This window comes from Oenanthe melanoleuca, chromosome 1A (genome assembly GCF_029582105.1).
Source record: "Oenanthe melanoleuca isolate GR-GAL-2019-014 chromosome 1A, OMel1.0, whole genome shotgun sequence".
Taxonomy (NCBI): Eukaryota; Metazoa; Chordata; class Aves; order Passeriformes; family Muscicapidae; genus Oenanthe; species Oenanthe melanoleuca.
This window is the reverse complement of record NC_079334.1, coordinates 37,108,247-37,126,828: the sequence shown is the minus strand read 5'-3', so window position 1 is coordinate 37,126,828 and position 18,582 is coordinate 37,108,247. Positions and strand designations below refer to the sequence as shown.

At 37.0% G+C, this 18,582-nt stretch overlaps 1 protein-coding gene across 1 annotated transcript in view; it reads left to right on the top strand.

Moving 5' to 3' along the window:
* The window catches only part of FRS2 (fibroblast growth factor receptor substrate 2), a 51,231-nt gene that overhangs the window by 18,133 nt on the left and 14,516 nt on the right, over positions 1–18,582 (top strand). Inside the window, exons 2-3 of the mRNA XM_056482106.1 lie at positions 14,546–14,651; positions 16,957–17,048. Coding sequence (XP_056338081.1) covers positions 16,983–17,048 — 66 coding nt within the window. The 5' untranslated portion in view covers positions 14,546–14,651; positions 16,957–16,982. The remainder of the gene's footprint in view (positions 1–14,545; positions 14,652–16,956; positions 17,049–18,582) is intronic.

Below are 18,582 nucleotides of genomic sequence, written 5' to 3'. Positions count from 1 at the left end.
ACAAGGCACTTACACTGTATTATAAGCATAACAGTGTTTTAACATATTGAAATCAATCTGCTCATTTCCAGTTCTTGGATGGAGAATATTTTCATTGCATGGGAACAGACAAAAGCTGTGCTATAAAATGAGGATGCCAGTTTAGACTGGTAAGAGGTGTTCCTGCCAAGGAGCTGTGGCTGGACTCAAGAGGTTTTTTGTCTCTTACACTGTGTGTAATGATCAGCTACAATCACATCTGCTGCAATAGCTGCAGTATAAACCAACTGTTTTTTAGAGTACAGTCTAAATGGGTGAGATAGGCATGCACAACAAGAAAACTACATTATATAAGTGATTGTAGATGGACAGTAATGGTGGTAGCAAATTCCCTGGTATGTGCAAGGGACAAACTGAACAAAGAAGATGGAGAAAGAGGCAGATAACTGAGATGAGGTGTCCTGAGACAAGAGGGTGCAAGGAATTGAGATGAGGACTGTGACGGAAAGAAAACCTCTCAACAGCATAGGTAAGACCATCAGTGAGTTGTTCAGAGATTCTTTCCAGTGTCCTGGAAACAAAAGGTCCTGGCCTTAGTTGCCTCAGGTCCTGCCACCTGGCTCCATCTGATCCTTTAGCCACCTGGCTCCATCTGATGCTGTCTCCACCTGACAGAATAACTGGCAGTGTGATGATTATTGCTGATCACCCTACTGATTTACTAAGCCCCTTTAAGTTGGTACAAAAGGGTAAGTTGTTATTTTCGGGGTGTTTGCCAGCAGAGGTGTATGTGGAGATAAAAGTGCTGTAGAAAAGACAGGAAAAAGTAACTGAGGTAGACAGAAAAGGAACAAACACTATGTTCAGTAATCATGTTTTATGAGCCAGTTGTCATATAAAATTTGTTGTCTGAATTGTTTGCTGCTGGAAAACCTCCTCCTATGGAGTCCAGTGACATTTTCTCCTTTAGTGAATAGGTGAAAGTCATTATAAAGAATACCAAAGAAAGTCACTAGAAAAGATCAGAAGTACCAGTTACATTAATGAAACCTAAAAGTTTACACTTCAGGCATTGTAGGTTTGCTACATAGCAAACATTGTCATTTTCCTATCCAAACATCCACATAGTTTCAAAGTATTGATGTTTATTGTTTTTTTTTTCCATGGTTCCATTTTTTAAGATCCTCAATAATCACTTCTGTAATTTATGTCACTCTAGTATGTCACATGATGTTCTGCTATAATTTAGTTCTTACCAGGAATATATTTTAGCACCAAGTTCAAATGTAGTTTTTATTCTGAAGCTGCTTTGAAAGTGTCTAAATATTGGAGAAAGGGATTTTTTTGTTGTTGTTTGGTTGGATTTTTAATGCCAGTGTTTATTCTTTATTATAAGTTGCATAAGACCAGCATGCATGAACCTATCTTGACTCCTTTGTGTTCTGATAAGAAGACAACTACATCTCACCCATTTATTGCAAGCTGTTAACTTTCTACCTAATTATGTATTCCAGAAAGGTTTTTAACCTTGATCTTGGAGCTCTTCAAGACATCAAAGCTCCACCAGTTTTCTTGTCATCTTATTGCAGACATTAATTACCATGTATTTATTCTCTGTTTAATTATTTGGTAGTTTTTATAATTAATGGGTTTAAAAGGTTTTTTCATTTTCAAAAATTCTATCAAGTTATCTCATCTTGAAGTGTAAACTTTTTTTTCCCATGTAGCCAATAATTTTTGTGTGTAAATATTTATTAACTGTAACTTATAATCCTAGAACTTGTTTAAGATAAAACAGCTCAGGAATCTGGTAATATCCCATGTCTCTTATACACAAGAGAGCACCTCAAAAATTACTGCATTTCTTCACACAATAAAATACATGGGTCTCAGGCGGCAGGGTGTTCAGCAGAAATTACTTTTGAATTATTATATTTTCTTTTGGTAACTAGTAAAAATCCTCTCCATGGACAGTGGTAGTTCAGTGTTGCTGGTTTAGCCTTTTTGTGTATCATTCCTTGGACTTCCCTGAGCAGTTGAAGTGTGCTATAGGGAGTGAGAAGATCCTGTAACTACTTCGCAGGAGTTTGAATAGTAAATATTTTTTTTATTTCAAAAAAAGCTGATAAAATATGTAGTTCACTGCAGAAATGCTAATAAGCTGGAGTAGAGAAATGCAACAAGGGAAATCAGTACTTTATGTATGTTACTGCTTTGAGTTTTCACCTGGACAGTAAATCTGTAAGGGGCTTAGTAAGTCAGTTATCTGTTGGATTTGGTTTTTAACTAGCATTCCTCTGTACTTGAAATCTAGTTTAAGATGTTGAGTCATGTATAAATACTACATTTAAAATACAAATCTAATTCTTAGAATTGAGCGAATTAGAATAGGTTTTGTTTTCTTTCCACTCTTTTCTAAGTAAGTGCCAGCAAGCTTTATGAGCTTGTTATTTAAATGGGATTTGTGCCAAGTCATATTACATTTCATGTTTTTAAACAAGTGGTGCTGGTTTGCTAGAGACTACAGAGTTTTTACCCACAAAGGGCTATAGTTTCAGCATCTGCGAATGACTGGGTATTGTGTCCTTTTGGGGCAGACTTCTAATGCTCTGAAGCAGCAAATTGGCTGATTGAACTATCTAACTGAACTCACCTGTCCTCCTCTAGATAATTGTTGTGTTGGACTGGTATCCATTTTGCTTGTTGTAACTGCTTTAAAATTAAGCTCCAAGTCCTGTGGATTGGTCAGAACCATAACTTTATTTTAATTATTCTGTTAAAAAGAACCTGCCTAAATCTGAATTCTTCTTTATTCTGTCTGTTCTTTCGTTTTGTGACCTTTCATTGACAGTAAGATGTGACTTATTACTTAACTGAAACATGCAATAAATAACTACAAAGACATGTCTGTAGGCATGGTTTCAAAGAGCATTTCTCTTTGTGGTGCTGTTGGTGTAAACAGTGCCAGCCCCTGACTTGTGTTTGAGTGTTCAAGTGGTGAACCTGATCAGGAATCTGGTCCAGGTTAAAAAAATAGCTGAGCAAGGAAAACAATGATTATTTTTAACCCAGAGCAAATACGAGTTATGAGTGACCCACTGATGTTTGGAAGTGATGGGTAACTGAAAAAATATTTCTAGAAAGGAAAACCTGAGACAGCTGAAATTCAGGTAGGTATGGGCTTTTATTGTTACTTTGTATTTCATTTCTCAGTGCCAATAAATAGTATTTTGCATACTTTTAGGTAGAGATGTATTAGCTGGAGGAGGAACATAAGTCAGTTTATCCCCTTGCAATTCTCCACTGCTTCCTGCAAAGAGCTGCTTGAACTGCAGGGGAGAATAGGAGCGATGGGAAGATAAAATGAACTTTGACATTGTGAGCTTCAGTTTGAGGATTGCTGGTTTAGGAGATGGTGGCTAACTTATGAATAGGGACTCTTCATGAAGGAGACAACTTGTCTGCTTTAGCCAGTAGTACCTCAGAATCGACAGCTCACATGGAGGTCTGCAGAGTTTTCAGAGCATCAGTATTCCGTTTGTTTTGGTTTCTTGTTTGCAAGGCCTTTTTGAAGTTCAATAATAAAAAATTAACAGCAGAGCTACTGTTTGGACCTTATATGCTGATGTGCTCTGCCAGGTGGTGCTACTTCACTATCCATTAAATTGCACAGCTGGCATACAGTAATGAAAGTGTGACTGGTTTGTGCAGTGATTTGTGAAAGAGAGTATCATATAAATATGAAGAATTAATGTAGTGTACTCTGCACATGCTACCACCCCTGGCTTCAAGTGTATGTTTTCCACTGTGGAAGTTCATCAGGAAAAAAGCACAAACTGTGTAGCTGTGGAGGGTAAATTCTGGAGACTTCAGTCCCAAGTAAAGACAAGACCCTGTTGTGTAACTGATAGAATTTTCTGTGAGTGCTGTGAGTGCTGCTTTGATATAGTCATGGTTAGTATGGTAATAAAGTTTTGGCATCTCCAGCAGTCTCTGGAATTAATTCTTTATGAGAGAAAATGGGCATTCAATATAGCCATCAGATGCTAACAAAATGGATGGGCAAGGGGCAAGCTTGTTCATTCTAGCTGATATAAATCAAATCAGTTAGTTTTCCATATGCAGAAGTCAGAGTTTTAGTGTGGTATTTTAAAACTACATCAACCTCTTTCTTATTATCTAGAAGTTACAGAAATTTGCAGCTCAAAAGATTGAGTCACAAAATAATACAGAAACATAGCCAGCATGAACTCATATGCAGAGATTATCACTGAATGCAATTGTAGAGAAAAAAACATCTGGATGGAGGGTTTGAGGGGGCTCCAGTGTTTCAGGTGATATTTGACACTCTGCAGTACTTGGGATTCCCCATGGCCAAGGAGAAGAGAAGGTGTCTGAGGTTTGTCAGAGGCTGAAACTTAAGGCTACTGTGCTTGCACTGGGAAAGTTCAGGGCACTTCTTTAGGCCTTTCATTTTTTTGAACTGAGTTGTGTCACTCTTGCTTATTCAGTCTTCATAGGTACTTATGAATCCAAATCTTGGATATGACTGCTTTGTGAAAGCATGTAGTGCACACATTCTGGCATCATAGTTGTTGATTAGAAAACATGCATATGTTATGAAAATGAAAATCCAAAAAGGCTGATTTTTATCCTTAAATATTTGCCACTTCTGGCAATAGATCATTTCAGTACAAGAAGTGAATATGATTTTTCTGTATAGTCAAACGTACCAGTGCTTCTAAATGTCATGTGACACACAAGATCAACTGTTTAATCCTAAAAACCTCCCACAGAAATTATTTTCTAAATTATACCTATTCAGACTTGTTAATAGAAGGAATCCTATGGAAAGACTTGTTTAAACAGAAGTGTATACATATATTTATATACACACATGCACACACACACTTACTTCTAATGAATATCTATATATTTATTTTTTTCTCTCTGGTGAGGAAAGCTTCATTTTGTTGTAAATATCCTTTCTTCAACATGGACACCTTCACCGTACAAACAGTCTTTCAATCTAAATATATGAGACAGTAAAGTGTCTGAAGATTAAGCTGCAGTAATGTCTTGGGAAGAGCTAAATTTTAAAAAAAGAAGAAAAAAATCAGATTTTCTTCCAGGAAATAGAGTTGGTAATAGAAATTCCGAAGGGTGATCCAGGAAAAAAAAAAAATTGTGTAAATAGTAGCAAATAATGAGGCTCACAAGTGATGGTATTGAGGAATTCTAAGTAGTGGCTGGGTTTGCAAGCTATATGTTAATTCTTATAATACAATTTATTATGTTGAAAAGTAAAAGAGAGCAAATGGTTATTCAGGCTAACTTTGTAATGAAACCAGTGGTTCTATGACAGTTATTTTTCTGTAAGAATCAGAGATTTATTTTTATCTTTTTAGGAAGAATGGCATAACAAAATTCAGTGCAAGATCCTATGGTAGGGCAACATGATATTTGTTTCTCTGATATTTAAGCTACCTGAGGTGCATTCTCTGACAGATTTAATTCACTTGCACTCTTGTGTCCACTTGTTTACCATGCAGCCAGATTTGTGCCCAGGTGGCTTAGCCAGGATCCCTTGTGAGTGACACAGGACAAGAAAAAAGCTATAAAATCTTATTGACTGGTAATGTCAAAATTATTTTTGCATGATCATGATGTTTTAATTATCATGAGATGCTGTGATATGCTTTTCTCAATCTTCAGCTTCCATGAGTCATAGGAGGGGCATCTGTTAATTTTCTGTTTTATTTATTTCATATATCTTAAATATGTGTTAGTAGTCTGTTTTGGGGATGTGGTAACAGGAAAAGGAACAATGTACATAGTAAGATGCAAACTTGTGTTAGGCTGCAGGCTCTTCCACTGGTGGCTGTTCTGATCAGGACTTGCTGCTGGGAGCACTCCTATGGGAATGATGCTCTTCCTTACCAGGGCAAGCTAAGCTTTAATCTTTGTCCTGCTCCTTGTTCTGCTGTGTAGATATTGACATGCACGTACACACACTGACATCCACATTTCTGTTGATACACATTCTCCTAATATTACTTTTATATCTCTTTAAAATACTAAAAGGACAGTTATACAAAGCAGACAATATGGATTCTATAAAAAGGTACATATATTCTTTGTTAGAACAAAATGTGGACGGCAGTTGTCAAATGTGATGTAAATCACCCACAGCAGAATAAAGCTTTGTAGGGCTCTGTATTGAGAGAACTAGGCTAATACAGACTTTTCTGTAGTGTTTCAGCAGTGATCAAGAAGTACACATTTTATAAGACTCTAAATGGAGTTTCCTAAAAACAGAAGTATAAGGAAGACCTTTTAGGTGTGTTAATTATAGGGGACTATGACTAAAGGTGGTTTTGCTTAATGAAACTTCGCTCTCCATTGTACAGGTAGATCAAACTAGTTTTTAGTAGTTTCCATCTCAAATAGGAAAATAATTTTCAGGGCATGGATCAACTAGACTAATGGGGAGGGTGTTAAATCACTAACAAAGAAATATGTAAAGATGTAGTTGTTTATTTATGTAAAATTGACTGTAAGAGATTCAACAATGAAAAGAAGAAAATAATTGCTTGGATGCACAGGTTTGATTATAATTGGATTTTACTTAAATCTGTGTGCACATCCTAACAATCAGAATTTTAATGAGTTGGTGTAGCTCAAAGCACAGACAGACATCTATGCAATCAAGTTACCATGATTTAGAAAATCAGCTACATTAACTAAATGTTTTTATGCCCTTCTTCACTGTGAATACAAAGAAAATAAATTTAATTTAAATCTGCTTTTTGGCAGATGTAGTTCAGTGGTGACGAAAGATACCCTAAGACTGTGGATTTTACTTCAGTGACCAATCTGCATAGTTTTGATTTAGAGGTGTAACTAGCTGCTATTAATATTTCTCTTTTATGTAATAATTTGGGGCCACAGGGTAGCTAAGTTTAAATGATTATTAGAGTGTCTCCTTAATGTGGGAAGAAAAAAATGTACCAGAAGCACATGAGGAGATATGTAAACAGAACTAAGAAAATGGTGAGCCTTTCAAAAGTGATGGGAAGAGTTCTGTGTGGAAAATGGAAAACTGGTAAATGAAGAAGGCAAGCTGTTTTTTTTAATAACTTTCATGAGATCTTGGAAGGATTCAGTTGTCAGTTTTTTAAGAAATAAAAAACATATATAAAAGCTTGATGTTCAGGTAAGGCCAGATTCCTTGTATCCAAGTGCTAAGAAGTTGCTGATAGTGGAACCAATGAAGAAGGGCACATATTGTGAATACATACTGAAATTTTATATATATACTGTGTTTTAATAAAACAGAGTGGCATGGTCTCAGTTTTGATAATTTCTTACTGATTCTGCTTAACATTTCAGTAAGAAAGACCTGGTAGGCTTTACAGGGTTGTTTCTAGTAATGTATTAGAAAATTGTGTGTAAAACATGTCGAAAAACATAAAAGCAGAACTTAACCCTTCCTGAAATGTTAGAACAAACAGTATTTCAAAGATTAAAATACTACAAAATATAAACTCAATGCCATTTACTTAATTACAAGATTTGGTACTTTTACTGGCTTTGAAAACTTGGCAAGAGCTGCAGGCCTCAAGTTGTAGGAGGCATTTGTGGTTAAATATTGGAGAACTGACTCACTATTTAAACAATTTCAAGTCAGGCTTCCTTTTCAAGAATTAAGCTAGATTCTCTTTTCTTCCTTGGCCCCATTACTTAATTAGCCTTCTACTATATTTTCCTATCTCCTTGCCTTACTCCTTGATCCTGTATCTATTCAAAAAGCATTTCCATAGCACAGGTCTTAAAACTTCAGTCCCATTTCTGCTGGTTTATTGTTGTGTAAAAATGATGCTTGCAGTATATTCTAGTCCTTAGAGGATGTTTTAAAAGAGATTCAGATTTTCCAAGAATAAAAATAATTTATAATGCTTGCTTGTTTAACCTAATGCCATGGTTTGGAGTTTGATGTTCTGCTATTTCTTTTAAAAGGATGCAGTTAATCTGGCAGACATTCACAGAAAACAATATGGTGGTGTGGATCTGGAGAAATTGTTTTACTAAGAAATTGAAAAATATTTGCATGTGTGTAAGTTGTTTTAAAAATGATACCAAGTAAAACATAAGTCTTGTTTCTCTGGAAGTTTAGAGTAAGAGGATCATTTCTTGGAGAGTGATTAAAGAGTAAAACAAGCAATGATGTCCCACATCCTCAGAGGGATTAGCGGGGACGGTGAAGCAAACAGCTTTTGTACTTCTGTTCAAGATTCATGTTCATTAAAGATTTAGAGTTTTCAAAATACACTGAGGTGAAAATTTGAAACTCCGTTTAAGGCTGTGTCCATGTGCACTTGTTGAATAGAACAGTTGTACCAACCTAGTACCTGAATGAAATGTGTGATTACCCTTTATATTGCATAGGGACAGGCCAAAGTATGGGGGTACCACACCTCAGGATGAGAGAATGCAGTTCTTAGAATTCATGCTAGAGCAGAGTGGAGAGGTGTAGGATTGGTGTTATATAAATCGGTCTTGAACGCCATGACGTATTCAGTGTTGGCGCAACAGTGCTGCCTGCTGCAGTTCTCTCTGCTCATCTTAGCTCAGCTACTTGACCTGGTCTTTAATCTTCTCTTCTGCGGTAGTTGTGGTGAATATAAGCACTTTTCTGTCAGAATGAGCATGTTTTTTTAAGGATTTACTGTTGAACTGTGTTCCTGCAAATGTTTAACTGTCTCACCTAAATTTGAGCATTTTCCTGAAATGAACACTTTTAAGAAGAGCTGTAGAGAATTAATTTAATAGTAGCATACCATTTCAAATTTTTGCATAATGACTGTTCAAGATCAGTGTCTAGTTCTGAGTTTAAACAAACAAGGTTCCAAGTTTGCCTTTCCTTATGTTTCATTTTATTTCATTTTAGTTTTATTAAATGATATTGGCTATTTTTTTTACCACTAACAAATATGCAATAAAAAGTTGCTGTTCATTTTGAATCTAAATATATGGAAATGTATACAGCAAAATAGGTCAAGTTGTGAAGTGATCTGAGTGTTAAAAAGCAGGAGCAAGAAGAAAAGAAAAGAAAATGTGCGAGTTTGAGGAGCAGGCAGTTGGCAGCAGCAGAAGGTGCCGGCAAAGGAATGCTGCTGAGAGGGCAAGTTCTGGTGTGATCCTGCATCAGCCTTCTCGAGATGTGTTCAAAGAGGGCTCTGAGGGCACTGCACTGAAATGGCAAGCTGGTCTGCTCAAGCTGGTGTGTGGTTGCAATAATTTTGTTTTCACTGGAGCCAGAAAGCTTTTACAGTTTAGCTTGGATTCTGTCAGTTTTGTTGTTTTGTTTTTGTTTTTTTCCTTTGGAAGGGGCTAAAGAGAGAAAAGGGGTGTACATTTATTGCTGTGTTTTAATCATAAGTCTGACAACATGCTCATTTAATAAAAATACTGAGGGAGAACTCCACCTGTTAGCATAAGCAAAGTTATAAACTAGACTCTGCAACTTCACCTCAACCCTTCATACTTTGTTTTCCCTAATTGCAGCCAGCGGCACCAAACTATTTTTCAGCATGTTTAGTTTCTTCTTGGATTGCCTTCATTGTAGTTTTTAACTCTGTTATGGTTTGTTAGTACTGCTTTTTTCGTCCTTCTAAGGTACTGAGGCACCTTCAGTATTAATTTTCTTAGTGATCACTGCCAAGTGGATGAAGGGCAAGGACTATGTCTGACCTTAGTTCAGTTTGCTTTACTATTAAAGCGCCTTCTTCCCAAAATGCATTTGCTTCTTGGATCTGAGTTGTTATTTTGTTGTTTGTCACACTGTGCAAGGCAAGAGCCTTCCAGAACACCTGAAAGAAGATGGTGGCAGGCGTGGGCAGGCAAGGAGAACATTTTATGCTTCTTTTGCTGTATTTCTCATGGGTTTCTCCTCGTTTTCTGAATACTTACATGCCATTAAACCCCTGTGTTTACATGGGAGAACATTCCAACTTTGGCACCTCTTTTGTCTGTCGTGTCTTTGCTGATGTACAGATTTTATTTATTTTTTTCCTTTTGGTAATTATAAAGCAAAGAAATCCTTTTTTTGACTATTGGGGAAATAAGGCTCTTGGATTTTAAGTCCACACTCAATAATTACTAGCTTATTTTGGTGCTTCATCTCCTTTGTGCATGGGAGTCCCGTGTACCAGAAACGTTTTGTTTTCCAGTTGAAAAACTTGGCTTCATGGCAGTGAAGGTATGTTAGCCAAAATAAACAGAAGGTCAAAGTATGGGTTATTTTAAGTCCGAGTAGATACCAGGATTCTTAAATCATGTAGAATTTGCCAGTATGGATTATGTCACGACTCTAAAGACCCAGGATATATCACATTAGGTACAGAGGTTATCCGTTTAATCTGTGTCATTAGCCAGTTGTGAAATGGGCAGTTTTCAGCGGCCAGCAAAATTCAAAGGACTGACTGCTGTAGCTTTCAGCATCCTTCACCTATATTCTGAAATGAATAGCATGCCAATAAAACAGCTGTCTTACTAAATAACATTTTTTTAGATGGTAAATGGGTTTCTCTTATTGTCTGTTTGCTGTTTTACATTTTCATGTGACGTTTGTTTTGTGTGAAAAGCTGAAAGCGGCTTTGCTGTAGTGACTACTCTGGTTAATGAGCAGAGGGTGTAATGAGTTACTTAGAAATTTTCTATGTATAACCTGAAATGTTCAGATTATACTCTCATTTTCAATTTAATCTCTGGAGTAGCACTTTCTACCTGCTGTAGAAAAAACATAGACATCAACAAGTGCTCAAAAACTGAGATGAGAAAATTAGTTATAATGTATCTGTAGGGATTTCGCTGTGTTTTCTTCAAATATTTCTAATTTGCGTGTGAGATTGCAGAATGTACTGGGCAGGTGTACTGATGGTCATCATAATACTACATTTGGGATGCTTCTCTGAATCCCTCTAGAAATATAAACATCCAAATTCTTGAGAGCCAGGAATTTTGAACTTTGGGAGGAAGTTATCCAAAGTATTTTTGCCTCCTTCAGTGTGTTCAATGTCTAGCACGTTGTGATATTTACTCCTAGTGTCCAGTTTAGATGTAGTTTAGTCAACCAACATTTGGACTCTTGTTTCTTGCACACTAAATGGAAAGATATAACAGAGGACCTAGCACAGTGGCAAGCTAGTGGTTTGGAAGTCACTTTCTCATTTGAAAAGACTGCAAAAGATGGGTTAACAGACAAGGCACCCTTGCTTCTCCCTGCCATTTCTGAGTTTGGGGTTTTTTCCCCACCCTGATTTTTAGGAGGTTTGTAACAGGAATTTATGTGTACAGAAAATATCTCCCAAAGTTAATGTTTGATTCTGTAACCCAGAGCACGCAAAACTCACGTTAAAGCCAGCTTTTAGATCAGCTTTGCACCATGAGCTGGGTTGAATGGGGTGACTGTGAGCAAATGAGGAGTATGACAGCAGCATGTCCGTGTGGCCTTTCTTGCGCAAGCGGAACGCACACCTTGTTCCCATCATTCCCAGCCTGGGGAGACTGCAGAATTGCAAAAGTTAGAAAATCTACAAGCTTTCCATTGTGTTCTTTTTAAAGTATCTACTTTGTTTACACTGATGACTTGATTTCCTCGACTTCTGAGAGATTAGCATAACTTGTTGGCCCTGCTTAGTCTGTGAAAGAAAGAGCTTTTACTTCACAAAGCCAAGTAATAAATTTTAGTGGACTTACAGCAGTTCCTACCTTTCACTCCCGTGCTGCTCCTGGTTTGTCTTGCCTGGGATTTTTACCTTGCAATGCAGTAATGAACGTGTTAGGGAGAAGCAGAAAATGTTCTCCATCCCTTTCCCCCTCCTTACATGGCTGCACCAAACCACCACTGATGCTTTGTGATTGGGAAATTACAGCTACTAAATTTGACATTGTAGACATAACTTAGAGTTGTGACTGTGCAAATGTCTACTTCTTCTTGTATGTTTAAGTTAGGGTAAATATTTTGCAATCTGGGAAAATTTAAGAAAGTCCCGAACTGAGTAAATAGCCAACTTGTAATTGGAAGCAACTGTTTGGAGAATTTTATTATTACTTTACATTTAAAAGAAGTTAGGTGCTACAAATTTGTGTGCTTTCTTTAATCCATTATAAAACTCTGTTTAGATTGTTTAAGAATCATTCTTAGGTAACTGAAATAGACTAGTCTGCTTTAGGTAGCCAAACCATAAAAAAAGTTTAAAACTGTGCTAGAAAAAACCAAGGTAAAGACCAGTGCAAACATACCTGCATTAGGATAGCTTGCCTATGAACATTTTTGTTTTAATTATTTTTCTAATGACTACCTCTTAAGATTTCACTGGAGTGGGTGGGTCAGTTTTTCTGCTCCCTCTTTTCATTCTGCTATTCTGAAAATTTTAACAGGGAATTTGGTAAACTTTAATCCTAGTATTAGTGAAGTAGCTAATTTTTCTGAAAACTTAGATGAGTCTAAGGCTATGATTCTGTCCCCAGCTGACCCTAGCACTTGCTAGACTCTCTGCTAGCTGTTCTGGTACACTAAGCCAGCAGAAATCTAACCTGACCAAAATCACAGTTTAATAACAGCAGCTAGATTGGGTAGGGCCATCCCATAACCAAAGCTTGAGCTTGCAGAGGGATAGGTACACAACTGTATGCGAAAGTACATATCCATCAACCAGTTCAATAAGTTTACCTTTCAGTACCTTTGGGAAATCTAGGGTTTAGTTTCAAGTTAAGTTGTTAACTATTTCCTGTTTTTAACGTCTTATGGCAGAGCGCTCACAAATTTATCCTGGGTTGATGTCATCCATATATGTTAATTAAAATGGCTTTATTGGGTCACATCTGAAGCATCCTGTTTCTGATAATAGATAGTAAATTCAGACAGCCAATAATAAATAAATAGGGAAGGGAAAAGTAAAAAGAAACATTTTATGATCATTCCTTAAGACCCTTCTAAGTATCTGCGCCCTAGAGACTTTTTGAGCCAGATATGACATCCTTGAGTTTAAAAATTCTTCATGGAGCTTGCATTTGTCCAGTTACTTCCTAAATCTTAAAAAATTTGGAATTAATTCCTACAAGACATTGCAGATCACAAAGTTTAGCTACAAACCATGTGCAAAAAAAAAAAAAAAAAAAAAAAATCTGTCTTTGAACCGCCCCCTTAATAATGGGGCGGGAGTCAACTGCTGTTCCCTAATGGTTACACTTGGAAAGTAGTTGTGCTTTATTTATTGTCTCTTTGTCACCTATAATTCTGTACTCATTTTTTTCTGCTCTGTGTTCTCCCTTTTTTCAGGCTGAGCCATCTGAATAGCATATTTCTGCTTTTACTCTTGTCTTTTTTGACAGGGGAGGTCTGATGGCATACATTACTGCATCTGTGGGTACACTATGGATTCATACAATAGAATTGTATTTTTGGTTTTGGCACTTTTAAGTCTTTCCAAACAGTTTTGTTTCATTTGCTTTATGTTAACTATCTACCTGGAGTTTCTGTTGGACTGCATGACTGTGTGACTGATCTTTCCTAACAGATAGAACTCCTTTGCTAGGAGTGTTATTTTTGCATTTGCCAGTGTTGAATTTCTGGTAATCTCTTGCACAATCCCTTCACAAGTAAGAGGGTTCTGCAACTGGTATAATCATGCCTGCGACCTGGGTTGAAATTAGGACTACATTACATGTGATATTATGCAAAAATGCAGAGTGCTTTGGTTTGCCAAAATTATTTTAATCTAGGGGCAAGACAGGGGACAGCTGATGAGTACAAAGAATTGCAGCAAAAGATTTATAAGCAAAGCTGTAATGGTCTCAAAGAAGTTTGCAGAGACATAATAATAAAGTATTATTCTGCGAAATTAGCCTTTCTATTGAGTTTAATAAGCAGCATCAAAGGAAACATCAAGTGCTTGTTTGGCAGTTTTAAAAACAGGGAGCAGAGACTGCCAGCTGCTAGCATGATGGAAGTAGCAGTTAGCTTTCAGTGTTAAATGTGAGTGGCTAGCTAGTGTGAGAATAATCTGGTGGGTGGGGAAGTAAAAGCAAGCAATTTATGGTCAGTGGCAAAGAGCAAGAATCATGGAGGGAAGCAAAGAAAGGTGATGTGTTGGCCATACAAGTCAGCATTTGTGTATGTTTAGTAGGATAAGCAAGTGGCAGTTGTACATGTTCTTCTGTTTGCGTGCTGTGGTTTGGTTTGGGTTGGTATGCACTGAGGATAACGGGAGCTTCACATCTGTCATTTCCACACCAATTGGGTGTGCAGTGACTGGAGAATGAATGGAGTCCCCAGTGTGACAGGCTACACTGCAGAAAGGAATGCCAGATTATTTTCTTCCAAGGCATTGAAATGCCAGAGCAACTCAGAGATCAGTCTTATCTAAAACATCATGAAGACTTTACTTGACATAATACTCACAAAATAATTATAAACAAAAGCATTGTATTTTTGTTATTTTATTAAGTGGCATCTTAAAAGCAAGAAGAAAAAAAATGACATTTTTATTTACCTTTCTAGTTCTAGGTCCAATGATTAGTCCTGTGACAAGACAGCATGACACTTTGAGTATGACAGAAGCCCTGATGCTGCAGCAGAGGGTGGGAATATTAATGGCCAAATCTAGGTGAGTGATTTTTGAATTCTGCCAGTTCCCTAGCTGTTTAGCTTCTTCCTGATAGCCTTGGTTCACATCTCTCCTTTGAAACAGCATTTTGGTTCTTGGTTTTCTGAAATATTAATATATTATCAAATACTACAGCTTTCTTCTTGCAACTCTAGTGATTTTTTTTTCCTCCAAAGTGCTTTGCATTTTAAGTTCTGGGTTTTTTTTTAAAGTTTATTTAGAGAAGCAATCACCTGTCTTCAACAGTCTTGGTCAGTTGTTTCATGCTGAATGCATAAAAAGTCTGATACTAACAGCATGCAGCTATATAGTTCTGTTTGCACTACAGAACATTTGAGGAGGTATAAATCTGGGCTTTATTAAGCACATGGATTTGTGCCTGAAGTTTGCTAGAGACATATGCAACTACATTGTATGGACCAGAGTATTCCCTGTTAAACTGCACTGAGGCTATTGTCACCTGTTGCTCTTCATAGCACGGGATTCTCAGGGTAAATTGCACAGTGGCACAACATCTGAACATTGCTGTAGTGAGGCACTGTGGGTGCCAGGGCAGGAAACCAGGAACGGGTGTTATTACCTGTATCTCCCTTTCTAAACAGAAGAGGAAGAAGAACTACTGCTGCTACTACTACTACTACAACTACTGCTGCTACTACTACTATAAAAATTTCAAAACTTCACCATGCAAAAAAAAACCAAAAAATTTGTTGTGTGTAGCATAGCTGCTTTCTGCAACAGTAGAAGCAAACAAGCAACCCCCAGTTTCATTTAGAATTGGGGAAAAAATCTTTGTCAATATAATGCAAGTTACATGCTATGGCCAGAAATTACATTAAAGAATCTGTGATTTTGATTAGGTGTGTGGTATTTTGCCTCCTTATGACTGGATTAATTGGAGCAGTGTTGTTACTTCTGCAGGGGGTCTTGGTGGCTGATTTATACAGTCTTTAGAGTAATAGTATCTCTTTTGGGTGGCTTTTCTGATCAAGAAAAGTGGAAGAGTTAGCTGCTCTTCTGTGTATTCTTTGCACCTCATCCCTTAGCAGACTAAAGTGCTATACGGGTACTACTGCTGCATGCTAATAAAAATGCCTGTCTAGAAACCAAGTCATGGTTTTCCTAAGATGACACTGAATTTTTTTTCCTTCTAGCCAAGAAAACTTATCAGCCCATTCTGTCTTCTTTCCTCTTGATTTCTAATGTCATATCTCTTCTTGACTTAATACCTCTCTTCCAGAATTTTGCCCCATTTTTCATTTGTGTAGTGGAAATTTTAGTTCCTGTCCAATATAAAGATGATTTAAATGGGTTAAGTTTTCTTTTGTCAGAATTTCTTGTATTTAAGAAAAGTGAGACTTAACCCCTGTTTCATGGTGGTAGAGGGTGAAACAACAAGTTGTGAGACTTCATTCTGTAAACATTTTATCATACTATGTAGTGAAAGTTTTGCCATACACACAGAAATCTTTAAATTTAAATACCAAAAATATCAAGGTGATTTTCTGGGTTTCATTGCTTTTGCCATGCTGTTTAGTGTTACTTGAGTATTTTAGTGTTTTAAAGTGGATGTGTAACACAATCCAAATAGAACTTAACAGAAATAAAAAAAACCCCAAGTTTTAAAATATTTATGTTGAATGTGGTGTTTTTTCCTTCCCTTGTCTTTGATTACATGGTTTGGTATACACTGCTATATGGGAAGTTTTCAAAATTGGAAGCAGAAAGTCTCTGTGTGGCTGCCAGCACAGGGCTCCCTGCAGGCCTGGAACGCCTCCACCCAGGAGCTGCCAAAGCCAGGGCAGCCTTTCAGGATTGCCATATGGGCTCTTTGTGTTGCCTGTGCCTGGTAACCTGCTACAGCCCAGGGCTTCTAGGGGCGTCTCTAGTGCTGTGCTCCTGAGCCAGGGAGTGCTCATTTAGGTGGAACTGGAATCCAGATAGCAGCCTCGTGTAAAAGCCTGGTTTAAGAAATGAAAGTCTCACACAATAAGTGGTTGGGTTTTGTTTTCCCTCAAGCTGCTACCATGGAAATTAAAGTGACAAATCAAACGACTTTGTTTGGTAGTAATTTCAAGTTGAGTTATTGGTAGGAATTTAACAACTCAGTGTTGCCACTCCTTACTGTCAAATCTAAATTATCGTATCTTAGTATCTATGTTGATTTTTTTATTACATGTGACTGGAAGATTCATCATGAAGGATTGTATGTCAGAGTAATTTGCATTTGGTTATTTGTTGATGTTACTTCATTTTTACTTCAACTAAATGATCATTTCACTGGTTGTTTTTTTCCCCCTTTTAGAGATCAGATGGTCTTTTAAAGAAGTCATGGGTAGCTGTTGTAGCTGTCCAGATAAAGAAACTGTCCCAGATAACCACCGAAACAAGTTTAAGGTATGCAGCTGGTGTGATATGCTGTGCACTATTTTGTTCTTTTTCTACAGACTAGGTCTGTGATTTAAAAAAGGTAATGAAAAGAGAGTGCAAATTTCTGAACAGTTGAAACATTGCAAAGTTGCAAGTGCCTCTGGCTACAGGTTTTTCTTGTGCCTTTGAGAAACCCTCTCTCACTAGTGGTGACAGGAATTCCCTAGACAGGATAGGCTTTTTAGGACAGTTTTGATCTTCAGGAAAGAGAAGAAGCCCTGTGATTTTCATCCATCTCTATTTCAGTTGGTAGAGCACAAGTAAGTGTTGTTGCCTATGGAAGTTTATAAGAGGTTAAGTTAGAAAAGGAGTCCTTAGCATAAGGGAATAAACATCTTTTGGGGAAGTGTGATGATGAACCTGAATGTGGGGTCATCAATAGAAAATTTTGGGACTGCTGATTTTACTTGAAGGTCACTGCTGATTATACATTTTGAAAACTTTTGTCCTTTATGTGGAGAAATTTTATTTCTAAGTGCCCTTTTATCTCACGTATCTCTGGAATTTGTAAGCTTGTGAACACTCCTTCATGTGCTTGATATGCTAAGCATGAAGCAGCTGAAGTCAGTGACTGTAAGTCAACATACCTTTGCATAGGTCACACAAGTCAGATTTGCTTCTGTGCTCCAAACTGTCTCTGTGAGTTGACAAAGGAATGTAATGTTTCCATAGTGAAAGTTGATTCATGTGTTGCCTTTGGGCAGCAATGAAATGAGCTTTAAAGCCGTGGGAATTTCTGGAAATGTTTAATATTATCAGTTAAGAAAGCTGAAGGATAAAATATTTTTCTGTTTTCTTGCTCTTTATGCATCACTTTGTGTAACTAGTTCCTATTTTTTTCCTTGTAGAACTTCTCTATTGTTTGTTTAGCAGCGGGATTGGGGGAGGTGAGGGAGGGAGAGATGAAAGAATGTAATCTGTAAAATGAGGAAAATGGGCATAAGCCTCACAGACAGATGAAACGATTCCTAATTCTTTTCAATTAACTAGATTTCAAGTTGAAAATGTATCTTTAAGGAGTAACATTAATTCTGTTGGGAAATTTTTTGGTAGCTTTTTTATTGATTAAGAAAGAATCCCACTAAAAGCAGCATTGTGAGGTATAATAAAGGGGCGTATTTATTGTCTAAATTCTATAAAGGATGCAGATGACCTCAAAACTGGCTTAAAAGCAGAAAGAATGAGACTAGCTTTATATACATTTTTTTCACACAAGATGACTATAAGGCATTTGAATTATTTGTTGACTTTAAAAAGGCAGCAAAATATCTGAAACTCTCGGGTGATTCAGCACAGTGCAAGGCTATACATGTATGTGAGGGAAGCTTTATCTTGGAGCCACTTACCCTTTCTCATTCCTTTTCCCAACTGTAAGTGGGGTTATATGACAAAGCAAATATTTTTTTTTTTTTAGAAATGGGGCTCTGAAAGATTCCATTATCTGAGGTATGCCTTATCCATGTGGGAATACTAGAATATGTACATAAACCCAGTTTAAAAA